Source organism: Rhamphochromis longiceps, linkage group LG16, assembly GCF_057381845.1.
Source record: "Rhamphochromis longiceps isolate RC_006_pf linkage group LG16, R_longiceps_female_GT1.1, whole genome shotgun sequence".
NCBI lineage: Eukaryota > Metazoa > Chordata > Actinopteri > Cichliformes > Cichlidae > Rhamphochromis > Rhamphochromis longiceps.
Window position 1 is genome coordinate 35205510 of NC_140572.1, and position 17259 is coordinate 35222768.

Below are 17259 nucleotides of genomic sequence, written 5' to 3' on the forward strand. Positions count from 1 at the left end.
TTATATCATAACTTCCTCTGCTTCCTTAGCTTAATAAAAGGAAGACAGTCTTGCAACTACGGCACTCTTTAGCTTAGACCTATTAGGTAGCTCTGCAGTAACTCAATAGTATTGTTCAGCTGTATGGGCTGAGTGGTGGTATGCGTGGCATGGCGGGATGAATAAGACATATGGAAGGTAAAGAGTAGGCAGTGGAGGGAAATGCACACTGCATGTGAGCCAACACATCCTTGGAGCTTTTTTCATCCTGACACTATTCAAACACAAAGCACAATACACTGATTCTGTTCAGTACCCTGAGTACACCTTTACAATCCTTTGAAAAATAGGCTGCCATTAGCTCAGCCTCGCACTGAGTTTATCAAGGAGTTATTTGTCACCCATGTACTTTTCACCCTATTGTGAATTTTCAGTGATGTACTGAACTTTTGGAAAACAGCCAAACTCTTAGAGGAACCCCCCTGCCCCCCACCCACGTACAGACAAACCTCATCAACCCAATGTTTTTTCTGTCCTGGCCTGAGACACAGTTACAGGCCTGAGGCAAGATCTTTAGAGGGGTGGAGACGTGGGAGGTTTGAATTGCCCTCAAGGCAAGTTTGGTGGTATTGGGGGTGGGGGGTTTGGGTGGGTAAAGAAAACCCATGCCTGAATATTCCCATGTCACATCCAAACATAAACTCCAACTGATCTTTACTGTCATAGATAAGGTAAATGATCTCTTTGATCCATATCAGTAAAACAGCATTTACACACAATAAAAACCATCATCATTATAATAACTATAATGTTAAATTATCTTGTAGCTGGAGGGAGACGTTTCAAACCTATAAGTTATTTCAGCGTGGAAGACTTTTGGTGGCTCTGTGAACGAGTTGAAGCCTGTACACTGAGCTGGGATGTGCCTCTCTGATCTGACACTGCAACAGGAATTGGCTGTGATGTTATTTTTCTTGTGCAAGGTTTGAAACACGGGGATCTAGATCAACCCGAGATCAAGTGTTAGAAATATATCAGGCCAACAACCATTGTGAGGTTTAACAACCAGTACATACAAGAGATTACAAGAGGCATGAGGCTTAGTTTCTTCCATGATGCACCCTGAGTAATGGCGATAAGAAATGTAATAAGCAACCAACAATCTTCTTGCTTGACTTTAAATCTGACATCTACTCTCAATTGAATGTGGTAAAATGTAATATTTACAAAGCTCTTACCGACCTTTTCATAAATCACACCTTTTTAAATAAAAAAAATAAAAAAAAAACACTAAACCTCAAATAGTGAGATTTTTTCAACATGCCTGAAACATCTTTTCCAAACTTGGATAAACAACATGAGCTAAATCAATACCCTGCCTGTCAGACTCCTTTCAGAGGCAGATTCTCTCTGACTTCATATATGATGTACCAGACAGCGAACTCGTAAGGGCATGCTAGATGTCATCGACTAAAACAACTCTCTTTGGAGGTGAAACCAAGAACGAAGCGCAGCTTTTCTAACAACGTGAATTGCGGAAAGAAAAGAATCTGCACACAGTGTAACCAGAGACTGCTGCTATAAGACAAATCCCCAAACATCATGGGCCTAAACCACAGACCACAGGGTTCACACGTTGTGTGCTTAACACTCTAATCTCCCCTCTTGACCCATTTTCAAAGCAGCTTGCTCAAACAGAAAAACCACCAGGAAGTTTGATTCTGTTCAGAACGCATTGGGTTTTTAAAAAAGCAATAATACAGCTGTTAAGAGAAATGTTAAAAAAAACATATTTATTCTAATTACTATAAATTAACACATTCATAAAGCTTTAAAAAAGTGGAAGATTTAATATTCTACAAATATTTGGGAGCACCCAATGTCTGACTGATTAGACGTTTGTAAAATTGGCTGATTGATCGATTTTCACCCAGACAATCGTGTTAATGATGATGATGATGATGATAAGTGTCTGCTGATGTTAATCAGATCAAATTAAACTGAAGCCGCAACCACTGACTCATTGATGTAATGTCAGAATACATGCCCTTGAGTGTAATTTAACAGCGCAGTTCACTTTAACAATATGTTACTGTGTTGTAGCACACGACTGAGTTTAATTTGCCCGATAGCTTTAAGCTATAGAAAGCACTGACTGACGAGTCACTCCGTCTGCTTTTTCTGCTAACAGGCGAGGGTACCAAACACTGGTTAAAAATGCTCATCTGACTATATCAATCAGTCCTTTCAGTTCAAGAGCTTAAAATGTGACAAAAGTGGGAAAAAATGAAAAAAAAATTCTCCATAAGTCAGTACTTTTAACAAACAGTGAGGCATTCAAAGGTCTCGAGGTTCTGTGAGTCAAAAGCTGCATTATGGTCACATTCCGAGACATGTTCATATCTAATAAAATAGAGGCCCACCTCTTTAGTGTTCAGACTGTCCACTGACAAATTTCCCAGGCTATCGACATTCTTAAGATTCTCCTGTCAGTCACAAAGGGCAACTTATTGACCGACCATCTAGCAACTGCTCCCAAACACAAAATTCAAGTTTTTTCACTTCCTTCATTACACAAGTAAACCATAACAATACTGTAAGCTGCACAACAACAGTGTTTTAAAACCCTAACATCTGCTCAACAAACACTGACACGTCAAGGTTTTGGCAGGAGCAGGTTCGTTTTCATCAGCCTGACACACTTAAGACTCCGAAAGATCAAACACCCAACAGAGAAGTCTGGATCAGTGGCTATGAACTGAAAGGAATATGTCCAGGCATGTGTCTAGAAAATGATTGTTCAAACAATATTCAAATGTTGTACTCTTAAATAAGAGAACAGCAGACAGTGTTTGCCTGCTTGATTTTAATCTTGCATTGTAATTATTTAAGACATGAAAAGGTTTGGCCAGAGAGATCAGGAATCATCCATAGCTAGGAGTGCTTCAGTGTTTGAGGCTCTCAGATTTTCAGTCATTTGTACAGTATTACCTAGCAAAACTTTAGATCACAGTATGTCAGAGAACTTGTATGGTGTCTTACATGTAACCAAGATTATAAAGTGTCATTTTGAGACCATTTTTAATTAAAACCTCAGGTTTTCACCCCTTTTGGTCATTTTGAGTATTCCCAGATTAGAGTCTATTCAGTGCAACAAGCTTAAAAATCTATGTGGTTCAGATTTGACTTCAACCTTTAAAACTCTGAATTATAAAGAAAAGTTTTTCTTTCAGCTTCAGTACGTTTTTTTCCCCATTTGAAGGCTTTAATCGCATCGTGCCATTTCAAATACTCCCTCACACAAACGGTATTCACCATGAATGCAACATTTCTACCTGCCTACACAGGTCTGTGATTTACTGAGCAGCTAAAAATGCTGGCAAAGGTGCAGATGCATGTGCACAACCTTTCAGCGTTCAGTATGCGCCAAAGATGAATCTCTTTCCATTCCTGTTGTTCTTTCTGAATGCATGAGTAAACAGCATCCTCTGCAGAAGTCATGGGCTTCAAGTGGAAAGAATGCACACACAGTTCTTGTTTCTGCACTAGCTCAGTCGTGTAAGGAATTAACTGTTAGCTCATTCTGTTGGCCGGTGCCGTCCCTTTGTTCTTTTCTGGTTCTTTGAGCCTGCTAGGCCTAACTCAAGTGTTGAGTTTCAGCTTTGTACAGCTTTTCAAGAACATGTCAATGCAGATCAACGCTTTGAGAGTAAATCCAAGGAGGCTAAAACGCTCGATTTTTGTCACAAAGAGAAGAAATTGATATCATTCCCTTCATATTTGCCCTTCACTGGCTAATGCAGACATACAGTAAGTAAGTAAATGAAACACCGACTTTAACTGGAGCCCAAAGATTGATTTTAATCCTTAATTTTCCTTAATTGTCATGAAATCAAGGAAGCCTTTTCCTTTATAGCAGTGCACTTTGATTCTTCCATAAAACTCAGAACTTACTCAATACTGAGTTCAGCTTAAACCGAGATGATGCCAAGAGACCTTTTGGTCAGTGAGGGACTTATTTAGGAAATAAAAGCTGTTCTGCAGCCTAGGCAGCTGCCTTCGCCTCAAGATCGCACTGTCTTGCAGTTTGTTTCAGTAGAGTGCAACCAAAATGGTGGTTTGCTGTCAGTTGTGGATTTCCATCAATCTCCCTCTGGCTATCTGGCTCAGGTCACTCAAGGTGTACAAGTCTGCTGCCATTACAGCCTCTCTCCGGTCGATTCTGTCCCCACAGATCTCCCACAGCAGGCACTGCAGGCCAAACTTCATGGTCAAAAACACCTGCGACGTTGGGTCCAACACACCAAGTGCCCATTTCCCAGCTCCTCCGCCTCCTTTTTTCCAGTTTATTTATATATTTAAAGCTAAAGATTTTTTTTTAGTTCAGTAAATGCATAATGCTTTAAACAATAAACAACAATGTTTGATATCAAAATATTGACCAAGACAACAGCCCCAGATGAGAATCACATATATTATTAAACCCTCTTGGAAGGGCATAAACATTTAGCTTACCAGGCAACACCTTCAAATGTCTGTCAGTGAATTATGTTGGCCAGCTTATACTCCACCTTCAACTGACACTTTAATCCCCTGTAATGAACAGAGACAGTGGCTGGACTTTATGCCTATAGCTATATCAGAGGCCTGGGGATACAGTAGATGAAGAGAAATAAGTGGTACAAAGAGGCCTTTCATCCACAAGACAATATCAGAGCTCTCAATTAGTGCAAGCCAGACTGGAGACTAGGGTGCCAGCATTGATTGTCCCCCCACCAGCCACTTAGCACAAAAAGTCCACAGGTTTTCCTGTACTACAGCTTAAGCTAAGCAAAGGCATGTTAAAATACACATGACTAGGATTTTACTTTGTTTGAGCTGGTGCACCAACCTGGTTTAAAACAAGTGAACTTTGTGAACCAACAAGGTAGGAACAAATATCCCCACAAAGAGGACTTGAAAAATGATAGTAGATATTACTGGTATTCCAAAGTAAACTTGGACTCTGCTCCACAAGCTTTTCAGAGGAGTAACAGGAAACATTTATTTTCAGGGCTGAACACAGACCAACAAATGACCAGATAAACATCAAAAATAAACACAGACTGCAGAATTTAATACAGCCACTTTCCACAGGTCCCATCTATGTACGGTATGCCAAACCCAAAACAACAACAACAACAACACAGTTACTCTTACCTGAGGGCATTCATAGAGCAGTGACCTTAACATGCTGTCTGACTTTCACACAGGGAAAGAAAAGAAGGGAGGCAATAAGAGACTGGTTGAAAACCAGCACAAAACTAGCCAAAGCCTAAGGCGAACACAGGCCTGTTCAAGGGCCTGGACCGTATCATGCGGATACAGTCGGGTCATGTTTAACTGCCAAATACAGACTTGATTACTTCCTCTCACACAGGTGCAGAGAGTATGCATTTCTACAGCACACTCAACTGGAGTAGAAATGATGTGATAGGGGTGACTTGAAGGTGACATGAGGGACTAGATATTTGAAAGCTGATCTCATTCTTGTGTTATGAAGTGACCCAAACAGGCTGTGAAAATAATTGTTTTTGTCACTTCACATGAAACATGAAAGTCTGCTTGGCAATATAAGACCTATCATTAGAAAATGCATGTATTTTAATAAAAACACAAGGTAAACTACACACTGGATTTAGAAGATTTACCCTTTTGTAAGCACTGTAGTGCATTAGCAGTTCTATCCAAGATGTACATCTGAGAGGGGGTTAGTTTTAGGTTGGGTTGAATATATTGAACATACTTGAACTGTGAGAGTCAGATCTGTATGAAATTACAGGGTCTTTGAGGAGATTGAAACAGACATTCATATGAAATGAACGACTGAAACAGTTGCTGCGCAAACCATTCATTAATTTAGAGTTTAAAACAAGATAGCAAGATGTTCCAAAGGGAGGTAAATTTAGTCCACCACTGCATTCTTACCTTGTTCTTGTCTTGGTAAGACAGGATGCAAAAGGAAACTTAAGGTTACAAGGACTTTACATGACCACAACTACTTAGCAAGCCTAAATAACAAGGCTATAAACATGAGCTGTGAAACAAAAGGGCTCAGTTGACTCCAGCGCAGAGTCTCAATGGATGTTTCAGCCAATGAGGTGGTCAGTGTGGAAGAGAATTTGACTGCAGACCTTCCAGGCTGTCTCAGCAAACAAATAACCCTGCAAATCTTTCACTGGACCTCTAAATATTTAACATCCCCATGGTTGGCCTATGTTCCTCCTCTCTAAGTCTCTTATTAATGGATGGCGCTGTGCCACCTGGTCCGTAACAACCACAGAGTGAATGGAGGGCATCCTTTATTATCCGCGAGCTTATGATTCACACAACAATTAGCAGCTTCCAAGTTATGAGCAGCTGAGGCATTCACTTTGTAAAAGTCTAGGCTTAGCACATCATCAAACAAGACCGTAAGTCCTCCATCTCACTGTAGTGATAAGCAATGACATGAATGGAAAAGGATTGGATACTGGATGCTTTCCAAAGTTGATGATGAAAGGAAGTCACCTTCAGAGCAAACTGATGCATTTTTAAGGTCGGGCTGTCCACAAAACAGCAGTAGAGTCAATGGCTGATTTCAGTTGTCAGTTAATTTGTTCCTGTAATTCTTTTTCTATCTTATTAATTCAAACCAAGTGCACCTGGAAACCTCACCTCTTGGTTTCTGGCAGGTACAGTAAGGATAGGTCATCAAATCTCATACCTTGCTCAAAGTCCTACTTCCGGCAAACACATAGGAAAGTAAAGGATCGAGCTATAGGACTCGGCAAATCCCTCTTTTGTGAGAAGATCTCTCGGTTTGATGGTAATCTCCCTCTCCCAAGGGATTCTCTTCAGCCCACACCCCCACGTGAGATTTGTGACAGGGTAAAAAGAGAAGTGCCTACAGACACAGCAGATCTTGAGGGACGGGTGAATGAGTGGAATTCAAGGATGCCTTGAAAAGCAGTCTCTACATCATGAGAGTCAATCAGAAGATAAGATGACGTGGAGAGCGCAAAAAGAGGGATATAACGGCAACATGAGGTTCAAAACGCACAATGGCATTCCTGAGAGGGGCCTCGTGAAATGCTGAATGGTCTATTCATTCATTTTTTTTTTTTTAAAACACATTGGGTGGTAGCTGGTGCCTGTGTTAACAGTGCTCACATCTGACAGTTAAAATAAGCTAATTTCAGATTGAAATCTCCAAAGTACCTTCTAAATAGTGTAAGAAGATCACATCATAACTAAAGACATAAAGCAGTCTATATGGTCCCTCTGAACCAGTCATAGATTGTGGAGAGTGAAAAGCCCACAGCTTCGATTTCTTAGGACAAGAGAATGTAAATGGGTGGAGTGGGGGTCTCTAGTTTCATGCCTCTGTGTTCAACAGGCTGTCAGTGAGGACAAGTGAACACTACCTAAAGCTGGAGACTGGGACAAAGTGCCAGTAGATAGATCCAGTTTCCCCTGCTACAGCCAAATACGGCTTTGTGGTGGAAAAATCTGCACCTGGTGGCCATGGAAACCAGTTTTCATCCAAACGAGAGCCAGCAGTGCTGATAAACTGAAAGTGAGCCCTGATGAAAATGTAATGCTTTCTAAAGGAGCTCAGCGGCTTTTGCAAGTTTCGTTTGGGTGTCTAAAACTACAACACTGCCACTATGAGCTGTGTTCACCCTTCTTCAAGAGGCTTGGGAACATGCTCCAGTCTATACACTGTTACAAAGTTAATGTCTTCTAGAGCTGAATACTCCATGATTTAGATATTTGTCACTTAGGTTTTTTTTATTGACTGAAACTTTTAACTTTTAACCAAGAAATTGTCAATCTTCAGAAATCTCTTTTGCAGGAGTGTCCTGAACAGAGATGGGCAGTAACGCGTTACAAGTAACGCGTTACTGTAATCTGATTACTTTTTCAAGTAACAAGTAAAGTAAGGGATTACTATTACAAAAACTGTAATTAGATTACCGTTACTTTCCCGTAGGAACGCTGCGTTACTGCGCTACTAAAACCGTGATTTTTTTGCGAGAATGTCTCACGACAGTGACGTAAGCGAGTGCGACGTTCGTGACATCAGCTGACATATCGCTTTATCACCTCTTCAGGTTGTAAATCGTGTTTTTAAAAAGTAACTAAGTAACTAAGTAATTAATTATTTATTTAATTAATTAATTACTTTTGAAAATAAGTAATCAGTAAAGTAATGGGATTACTTTTTTGGGGAAGTAATCAGTAATTAGTTACTGATTACTTTTTCAAGTAACTTGACCAACACTGGTCCTGAACAATCAGGCAGCAGCCTATTCAACAGTGTTTATTTTACTGAGCAAACAAAAGTATACAAAAACTGATATTACAAAGTCATTATTGCCATACACACAAAAAACATCAAAATCTGCAACAAGGGACACGTCTGCCTTTAAAGAACACTTTCACTTTCCATATGAAGCGCTTCAATTCGTGATTACATGCGTGTCTAAAGCAAACTTTGAACAATTTTTCAAACATAAGACACGTCAGTAAATAGTCCACTTCAAATGAGTTTGCACTACTGGAAATACAATCCTAGGTTTAGGCAGAAAATCTGTCTGGAAGGAACATGAAGGAAGCGGCACACATGATGCCCACTCACAGTTAATGAAGTGGATTATTGGCTGTGTAAATCGCACACTGGAGCAATCCAACATGACAAAGATTGAAAAAACTGGCTAATGTGTGATCTGGCGGCATTGGACTTCTCGCATCCTCCTCTGTCAAGCGAGTCCTGGAGAGGTTGAGGACTGTAGTGCATGTGTAAAAACGGCTTAAATTCAGATTATTCTGCCAATTCTTCCATGTATAATAACAAAAAAGGTACTGGGTTATTTTGCTTTGACTGCTGGATGAATTCTTGGATGAATTCTTCAAGAACTCTCAAGAACTGAGCTGCACTTGTGTCTTCTTCTTCTGCATCAACCAGCAACTTAACTATGCTCACACCTTTAATTAAAAAAAAACCAAAACATGCATATGCTGTAGTCTCCTGTAATTTCCGTACCTTCACACTTTAGATTTTACGTGGATTACAGCTCGGGGAGACCAGCAATGACGTGAGGGTTTTCACCACAAACAGGAAAGAGATGCTAAGTGGTAAGAGGGCACTCAGTGTGCCATTATTGCGGGAGATAGTTGGGCGTACAGAGCAAGTGGCCCGACAAATCCTCTTCTGTTGCAACATAAGCAGTAATTATGGTGTTCCTCTGTATTTTGCCACAGTCAACCCAGCATTTTGACATCAGGAACAGCATGAGACAACAGCTGAGTGCACCTGAAACACCAAGTGGTAGGAGAACATAAAATAACAAATAACAGCTGTGAGCAACATTCAAAAGGATGCCCTGTCCTCAAAAGCAAGATAACAGGGGGACGCTGCAAATAGTGAGGCAACACTGACCAAAGGCCTTTAAATGCCAGGAAATGTTTGTCAACATAATTAAAACAGATTTGATTTTTTTCAGTTATTTGAAATTTAACCTAAAACCATCAAAATGCTGCAAATATAAAGTTTGATCCATAAACTGTTTCCTAAAATGTAAGTTTCTAATACAACGCTTTCAATGTCACAAAGACAACTTAAAGACATAAAAGGTGAGCATTTAATGAATTTGCTCCTTTTCGTTTTGTCATTCAAATGCAACATCTTGTTTACGCTTAGACTCCAGTTTCGGTGCTGCTTCTGGTATAGCCAGGATTGATTCATAAATCCATTTTGTGCATGCATAAGCCGGGTTAACCTGCATGCAGCAGCCTTTTCTTTGTGTTGAAACTATAATCAAAATAGAAGAAAATGTGGCTAAAGGAGGATATAAGGGTGAGGTGAAACGGTCTACATGCATCCAAAAAGATGATCTACGCAGTAGATCCCAAACTACATGAAAAACAAAGGAAGGCCAGTCATTCTTCCTTTCTTGTGTGTACACACACCTAATTCAAACAGTGTTCTTTGTCATGCAGGAGTGATTCTTAAACTTTGCCGAGCTTTCGGGTGTCTAGGGTAGATGTAGATATACAACTCTTCCAGATTCACTTTATGATCCAGATGGGTTAGATTAAGCTTTCAAAGCAGGATGTGACCACCGTGGTTTTCTTACAAAAACATACCGACTTTAAAGTAAACGACACCGAATGTAAATTTCCTCTTCAGGCTACTTGGGAAATGTGTTTCTAATGTAGACAAGCTTTTCTTTTTTATATGCAGGTCTCTGACAAATGTGCAGTGTTAACATGAGTCGTAAGAGGCACGTGGTTCTCGTTGAAATAACTGCGTTTAGAAAGTTTCATGGGGGCGGGGAGTGTTCAGATTTGGCTTATTACTGGAGTATGCAAATTTTCGAACCCATTACCAGTAGCAAACTTAGACCCAACTTGAATTAGAATGGCTGGCAAACATGACTAAAAGACATACTGGTATATGCAAGGGCAGATACCATAAAATGCAGGTGCCAATCACCTGTGTCTCTTTTGAAACTGCTGGAGAAAGAGCAGACCAAGGCAGAAATCCAGATATCCTCTCTACCTCCTGAATGATTCCCACCGACAACGTCACACACAAATGTGTGTTTACACAGAGTCCAACCCACACACACTTTCCACAGACATAAACCTACTTAGCAGAGGTTTAATTAACTGTCTAAACGCTGGCGGTTAAACACAATGTAGCAAAACAAATGCTAGAAGAAACCTCCGAACCTCGTGCTTATGAGACACTTCCAGAGATGTTGATTGTGCATAAGCAGGTTTACTGACTAGAAAATCCAGGGATTAGACATCACAAGGTTCACTGAGTCAACTGAATCTGTGCACAGTCGCCCCATTTATTTCATTTAAGAGTTACACTGATCCTAACAGAGGCACCAATCCAACAGCCACCCACGTAAGACAACCTAACTTTAATTCTTGAAGGGTTTGTTGCTTTCCATTTAGAATATGTTGTGTCTGCTGCTTACAGCAAATTTACCTTCTTATGGTTTCCCTGTGCATATATCTGAATCGGTGCCATCTACATTTGTTCTTTTTCTTCAAGTTTTTGCACATTTCCCCTAAACTTTGTTACTGGTTCACCTGCAATGCCAATGCCTAAAATAAGTATTTAAACCAAAAGAAAAACATTTTGTATTTTTAAAATAAACCAAACTCAATTTTTTTCCAAAGCAACAAAAAAGGAAAAATTCTGATTCTGAATCTCTGAGTCTCGAAGCAGATGTTTCCCTTCAAATACTGCAGCTGTACATTACTTGACACATCAACAGATGTTTGGGTGCTCTGCATAAGCTATGCTTTTCCACCATATATGCCTACAACAAGAGCATCAACGTGTAGGGAGTAAGATTATGACCGTCAGTTAGTCTCCAGAAAAACTTTAAACATGAGCAATTTTGATCAAAAAGCTTGTAAATTACAATTCATATTCATCAAATATGTCTGTTCTGTATTTTGTATTGTATTGTATTTTGAATGTATTACGTTTTGTTTCACATGGCTGTCCTGTCCTCATGGCCATCAGGCTTGTGCACAAAAATGGAGAAAACCCCAAGCCAGCTGTGATTTTCAATGTGGCATCTAATTCAGCCATTAAATGGCTCAGTGGGGTGTTCCCTTGCAGCCGTTCCCCTTCCCCCCACCTTGTCCCGTTTCCCTTAGGCAAGACCATGCTGGGTGCATGTCAAAGATCACATGACAATAGAGATTCCTGACCCAGCCGGGGGAATGGGAATGAACCTAATTCAACCATGTCGCAAGCTGCTGAAGCATTGCTCTTGAGACAGAGTGGCGGACCGGTGAACAGCATTCATGTGAAAATGTCACGTTGCTCACAACTAACTATTTGAACATTTTTACATATTAGTATTTAAGGAATGGCAAAATAAGAGAGAAATAAAAGGAGGTGAATGACATAAGGAACCAACTCCTTTATTAAATGGGCTGCATTACTTTTAAGAGGCGGTACATGTAGAGTTACAGTCATCTTGGCATCATATAGTTCCTCAAAGACCCTACAGTGCTGATCAAATATTAATTGTCAGCCTCTCAGTTTCCTCTCCCTATCATCTGACAGCCACACAGTTCTCCAACTTAACGTTTACCAAATTAAATGTAGGACATTCATGATTCTCAAAGATAAATAATTCAAGAACATATGTGAGTTTTTTCATTGTGTGGCTCTTACAGCCCTTTAGCACCATCATAGAGGAAGAAATGCTCCACTGTCTTTTCATGCTGTTCAGCTGCTTTGGCACTGTAACGACTACAAGGATACAAGTTCTGCTGAGGTGGACACACAGGAGTGAAAGAAATAAAAAAGAGCCTCTTTTCAACTGACATGAAAACACTACAAGGACCAGACACAGAGCAAGACACAAGAGGGACAAAGAGACAATGAAACTGTGTTGAGGAAACACTGCACACCTTGGCCTTGGAAAAAAAATCTAAATGGCCCAGAGCCACTTCATGTTCTGTGTTTAATCTTGGAATCACAGCAATGTGTCATCACACAGAAACGCTAATGGACCAGTTAGTGGCACATAAAAACTTTCTGTAGATCAGACAATGCCACCCAAGCCAAACAGTGAGCTAACATCACTCTCAGCATACAGCAGCAGGTATCATGCAGGTGTCCCTGACGTTTCTGTAAGGCAGGCATTAAAAAAATATAATTTATTGTGGATAAAAGAATTTTTGTCCCAGCGAGTATATGTTAATTAAGCACGGAGATCACGTGATTCACTGATTGTCTCAAAAGTCTCTGAACTAATGATTTCTGCTGTGCATGCGCCACCAAAGCACAGATACTCTCGTCTCCAGCATAATTTCTTACCTGACCACTGCGATGCCACCGGACCGGCGAGAATAAGCGCGCAGCAGACCAGGCGCTCCACTAACGAAGAACACCTGCGGAGGCAGCAACACTCACTGTAACTTCAACGCTTCGCCCAAAGCTTTACAAAAAGTTTCAATCAAAACGTAAAGCGGTACCTCATCTTCAGCTCTTCGTTCACCAGGCTTGATGGGGAAGCTACATGGACTGTTTTTGGGGGAGTGAAAGGTGCAAAAAGTGAGCTCAGCTTTCCCGGTCCAGAACACCGCTGCTGCGCGCTGCCCGAACAGCTGATGAGGACGCAGCGCTTCTGCTGGAAACAGGAGGAGGGAGAGACCTGCAGGACTCCACATCAGGGACTTCCGCCAGGTCCTAAAAGGGAACTACCGCACACTTCGACGACTGTATGCTTATGGAAATGTTAAATAACAATAAAAGTGTTTGGAGGGGATTGTCACCATTATTTTTTTTATTACTTTAATTCTCATTTCGCAGTAAAACTAAAACGCATATTTAAAATATTCCTCACATTTGATACTAAAAGGAGAGCAGACAGCACATCACAGCTGAGGTGAGGTGAGCAACTATCCCACTTTATGTGACCCTACAGAGTTTTCTGAAACAAGGTGCTTTCTACAATAAAGTCAGCACCCTTCAATATAAGAGACAACATCCCAACAATCACAAGATGCCCCTTGCAGAGGCATCAGAAGGGAGGAAGAACTCCTTTTTAACAGGAAAAGACTTCAGGAAGATCCAGGCTCAGGGAGGATCAGCCATGTATGCAGCTGTTTGGGGCTTGAAGGAAGAGAGACACCAGAGGAGCATCAGAGACGCCACAAACAATAAACAGGACAAAGAACAAACTACAGATGAGATCAGATCAAAGTTAATGACATGAATTAGCAGCATATAAACACAAAGGGAGTGAAAACAGATGAGTGGGACAAAACAGATTTAAATCAAATCCCGCATTTAAAAAGGAGCCAACAAAGAGAAGTTAATATGGCAGAAATATGATCTCTCTTTCTAGTCCCTGTAAGTGCTCTCACTGTGGCTTATGAGATGAATAGAAGGAGCTTTAAAAAGCCTGATAATGGGGAATTTTATACTCAAACAACCAACGAATGGACTACTTTTTCACCCTGAGACCGGATGTTTCTGAGCACAAACACTGTTCTTGATTACAGAAGCCAACACGAGTCTCACATGAAGCATGCACCCCCAAAGTTATGTGCTGATCAGTGGATGCATTCATATTAAAGCCTGGTAATGATTGCCAGACAGAACAGCCATGATAGTACTGCAAGACTACAAAAGTAAACCTTAGCTTCCACTGACGCTTACATTTTAACCTGCATTACTTGTGTGTCTGTTTATTTAATATCAGACCCCTTCCCAGCATTAGTAAAGCACCCCACATTGTCCCAAACAAAGATAAGATGTGCTCTACATTAATTTATTGAGTAAAGCTTGTCTCTCACACCAGTCAAATCCAAGTTGCTGTTGGTTGTCCTCCACCTGTTGGTATTAGCTGACTGTGAATGGGTGAAGAACTACAGCATGACCTGAGTAAACCTCTGATTTCCACAGGAAAACCTTCAGTCATTCATATAAGTTTGCACTGTCACTATATTCTCGAGATGTGGTGGGTTCACAAGCACAAACCTGACAACATAATGACCATTTGTAGCTTCAGAGGGCTTACCGTAATTTATCTTACACAGACATAATAAAAAGGTGAGACCTACCTGATGAAGATGGAGGTTTTGGGAGGAAAAATAAGAAGAAATTTAATTTCACTGAATTTAAGACTTAGAAATAGTAATTCCTGCTTCATACTGGCTTCAAACATTGCATCAGCGGTACATTTACATTATCTGAGTTGGTCCCATATCTGTTATTGTATTATTGAGAGGCTACATTTGAAAGCATCAGACATCAACAGTACGATGTGAGCAAAACAAAACTGCAGGACAAGTGAGATGATTATGTGCAAATATACACACAAATTTACTGCTCTTACTGCACACACATGAACTCGCCTTCATATGCAGTGGTGTATAGATTGATGGATTACAAGTGGAAGTGTTGCTCATTGATTGGCTTAATTGGCTTACAAAAGAAGAACATCATACTCATCATGAGACACACTGGTATTTTTAAGAGAGAACTTTTATACCTTCTCTTACTTTTTATTTAAAAGTTTGTCATTAATTAAGCAACGTGGACGTAAAACATTCAGCACTGATTAGGACACACATGTAAAAACAGGCAGCACAGGACAATGGAAGCCAAAGCACACAGACTAAAAACAGCACGTATCCCAGGGTAGGTAAAATATTAAATAACAAACAATAACTGTATGTATGAAAACAAAATGAACACTGAAGGGTATGTCTCCTTTGATTGTGCAATATCCACCCTGTGCAATCATTGTTCTTCAGCTGTGAACAACTTTACAGTAAATAATGATACAAGCACACACTCACACATACACAAACACTGCAGGCCTTACTGTAGCCAACAATAGATTGAAAAATCGCTATGTAAGTCTTCTAACAGATTAAAAAATAATCGTAACGGAGTTATATTAAAAATCATGATAGTTGGGGACCTAGCCTTTGGATTGGCAGACTTAACATGTCACGGGTTTTACCTTGAAAGGTTTGTATGTTGTGAGCTGTGTTGAGTCATGTTGCACTTACACAAAATGACCAGCAGAGGATGAAATTGGTTTTCTTTTGAAAACCTGCAAATGCAACATTTGAACGTTGTCCATTATCATTTTATTGTGCACTGCACTGCTGGGTGTGTTGTGCTTATTATTTAAATGTGATATAACACAACACTGCACTGTCTGTGTCTCTGCTAGGTTCTTTGGTCTGAAGGAACAATAACAGCATCATTAAATATTTTGTTGCAATCTGAAAAATCCCCATAGATTTTATGAGGCTTAAGATCCAAAGCACGCTGTTTATTGATGCATGTTAATGCTGCCAATATATGCAGAGGTAGCAAGATGCACAAATGCATGTCTTTTTTTTTTTTTTTTTTTTTTACTAAATCATTAATTTATTGTTTCATTTTGTTTATTGTTTTGTTATTAAGTGAACGTGAAATCACAGGAAAGGCACTGGATTCAGCCCTGTAAGACCAACTATTAAAATCTGCTGCATTAGTCTGCAGACCTTCAGGCTGCTGTCTGGACATGTCCACAGCTCTGTGGGTGTCTCCTCATATTCTTGTTAAGGGAAAACAACACAAAATGATCTGTTAAATGCTGTCTTTTAGAAACACTTTACGGAAAGACGGGTGGTCCTTTTTCCACAAAACAATCATAAATAATATTACTTGCTTTTTTCAAGTTGTTTTGTTGGGGTTTTGTTTCTTTTATTAAGCCTTATACATAAAATAATAAAATGATCAAGCAGTCTGAACTATGCTTCTATCTCTATGCTACTTACACATTCAGCATCCCTCTCAGCGATTTGCCACCTTATTGTTTGGGAGGGGCTTGTGTGTTGGTGTCACCAGGAGGGGTGGAATAGGCTGCTCATATGAACCCAAGCAGTATTTTGTTGTTGAACTTCTATGTTAACCACAGCTTCTCCATAACATACATCCTATTTGAACATAAGGGAGTTCATAAGTGCACACGGCACCAGGACATCTTAGGCTGCAAGTTGATGATTGATTTTGTCAATCAACAGATCTGCAGCCGTATGTTCTGGAAACTGGGGAATGACACATCAAAAGGAGTGAGAGGTGTTCATCTGTTCTGGGCACCTCCTAGGGGGCATTCTGGGCACCCCCAAAGGTAATTATTACACCTAAAGGAAAGCATAGGTATCTTTTGGTAGCTAAAAAGATTCTATATTTTAAATCTAAACTTTAAGGAGCAGGAGACTGTCTGTTTTAGGCCACATCCAACAAGAAACTGGGTAAAAAGTCAGTTTTCTTCTGTATTCATGTTGCATACTGGTAGTTTGGTGGTGCAAAGGTTCACACTGTGACTCCACAGTGAGACGTAAAAGACCAAAAAATGCTACACAACTGGGAGCCCATCTACCTGTCATTATATTTAAAATAATGGGTAGCCAGTTTTGCACCTTTTTAAAATTACATATTTTTAACATTACATTAAGGCACAAAAAAGACATCACCAGCTGAAGACTGGTCTCTGTAAGGGACAAAGGAGTACCCTCTGTCAAAAGTAAAACCGCATTACATTAGAGGTAATCTGTCATTACCATTCCAGTAACAATTTAGTATATTTTCTGAGTCTGCAATACAGGAACTGTCCTCACCATGCACAACCTTTAAAGGATTTAAGCTAAAACAAAACAAACATTAGAGCTATGTATGTAAGAAAACATTACTTCACAGTTTTATTG

General features: G+C 40.0%; 1 protein-coding gene across 2 annotated transcripts in view; it reads right to left on the reverse strand.

Annotated features, from left to right (window-relative positions):
- col18a1a (collagen type XVIII alpha 1 chain a) overlaps nucleotides 1–13190 on the reverse strand; it is a 74426-nt gene extending 61236 nt beyond the window's left edge. The window contains exons 1-2 of one of the 2 annotated variants that reach the window (XM_085385452.1): nucleotides 13021–13190; nucleotides 12863–12936 (exon numbers count right to left, since the gene is read on the reverse strand). In XM_085385452.1, coding sequence (XP_085241578.1) covers nucleotides 12863–12936; nucleotides 13021–13025 — 79 coding nt within the window. In that variant the 5' untranslated portion in view covers nucleotides 13026–13190. The remainder of the gene's footprint in view (nucleotides 1–12862; nucleotides 12937–13020) is intronic. The other variant, XM_085385453.1, reaches the window with a different exon arrangement.
- Between the last annotated feature and the right edge of the window lie 4069 nt (nucleotides 13191–17259).